We start from the raw sequence: 1,584 nt of genomic DNA, 5'->3' as shown, positions 1-1,584 counted from the left end.
TCTCTTCACCCACCAGCCGGTGGCCCCTGCTGTCTCTGCTTTGTCATCCTGCTTCTTGTTCATCAGCTTCCACGTGTCAAGAGAAGCCTGATGTGAACTGGACCAGCCTTACCTATTTCTCCAACAGTGTAAACCATTTCTTGGTATAAACCTCTTTCTATACAACATGGAAAAGCGACACTCGTTTTGCTTCTCTGGAGAACCCAACCCACGCACTTGGGAAGGCTACATGATTGAGGGTCTCTGTAATTTGGATAAACATTCTAACACTCAAGGGTGTTTCAAAGACTTTGTGGGACAATGAAAGGAAAAGGTAACAGAATTTTCCCAACAACTTTTTGAAGCCTTCTTCTATATACCTATGCTGGGCATCAGGATTCATTCTGCAGTTGTTCAAGAAAAAGACTAACTTTCACCATCTTTTCCAGTGCTTAGATCTAAGTCTTGCCAAGGCCCAATACTCCTCACTCTCATAATAAACACCCTGTCCTCCATGCCAAATAGTTGGTCACCAAGTAGCCCTTTCTATCTCCTGGAAGGCACCAGACCTTTCATCTTTAATGCCAAAGCCAGATTTTCAGAGCCTAAGAGTTCTGGCTCAGGGCAAAATGGGAAGGTTACTTTCTGGATAGAAGAGTAAAAAATCCTTTCCAATAAGAGCCTACACAGAATATAAGACTTGTTGTTGAAGCAGACCAATCTAGACTATTTCACAAAGAAAAACGCAAACTTACCTCGGCCTCTAGAGCAGCTCCAGATCCGAATAGTCTGATCTTTGCTTCCCGTGGCTAAGTAACAGCCTTTTGTTACTGGAGGTTGTGGCATAACTCTCCCATTGGGAAGTTCAGGTTCTTCTAGAGAGATGGTAATTCTGTTTTAGGTTTGCATCAAATATGTTCTTATCAAGGAAAAGTTAGTTCACAAGGGCTCCTAAAGCTGTCTTCTTCCTAATTCTGATCTATGAAACCTTACATGTTAAAAATTTACATGATACAATTCTACCCCTTCTGCATGGAAGGTGACGAGTCTCTCACTACATCACTACTGACTCATTCTAATTATCGAGAGAAGAATTTTATCAGGAAGACCTAGGTCTGTTTCTCTGAGCCCTCCCTTAAGCCACTGGTACCTGAAGCGTCCTCTTGGTTGCTGGATAGGCAGTCTTCACCTGGCAGGGGGCACCAGGCGATGGAGTGGATCTCATCTTCGTGGCCTCGCAGTCTATGGACAACTTCTCCTTTCTTACTGATGTCAATTATAACCACCATGCCATCCTTGTAACTAGAAAACACGCGTCGGGGACATGACTAAAACAGGAAGAAGCACAGCCTCTCAAGCAGCTATTTTGGCTTAGGAGCTTACCATTGTGGGGTTCCAACAGCTCGGAGCATTTGAGGGAGGGAAGAAAAGTAATTTTTTTTATCCTTCTTCCAACGTGTCCACCTGTCTTGGATTTGTGAAACCCGTTACCCCTCAAGAACAAACTGTTGGCACCAAGTAACACTGTGCAATGTTGCGTGGCACGAAGTTCAAACAGTATGGCCTGCAGTCTGCCTCTGCTGCAGGACCGCAGGTACACACACA

At 44.4% G+C, this 1,584-nt stretch overlaps 1 protein-coding gene across 1 annotated transcript in view; it reads right to left on the bottom strand.

Moving 5' to 3' along the window:
- Positions 1-1,584, bottom strand: part of LOC123521042 (gem-associated protein 5-like) — a 13,225-nt gene that overhangs the window by 2,041 nt on the left and 9,600 nt on the right. The window contains exons 4-5 of the mRNA XM_045284707.1: positions 1,130-1,281; positions 735-854 (exon numbers count right to left, since the gene is read on the bottom strand). Coding sequence (XP_045140642.1) covers positions 735-854; positions 1,130-1,281 — 272 coding nt within the window. The remainder of the gene's footprint in view (positions 1-734; positions 855-1,129; positions 1,282-1,584) is intronic.

The sequence above is a fragment of the Echinops telfairi genome, unplaced genomic scaffold, assembly GCF_000313985.2.
Source record: "Echinops telfairi isolate 266 unplaced genomic scaffold, ASM31398v2 ScPeMD7_7469;HRSCAF=8507_0, whole genome shotgun sequence".
Taxonomy (NCBI): Eukaryota; Metazoa; Chordata; class Mammalia; order Afrosoricida; family Tenrecidae; genus Echinops; species Echinops telfairi.
This window is presented reverse-complemented; position numbering and strand designations above follow the sequence as displayed.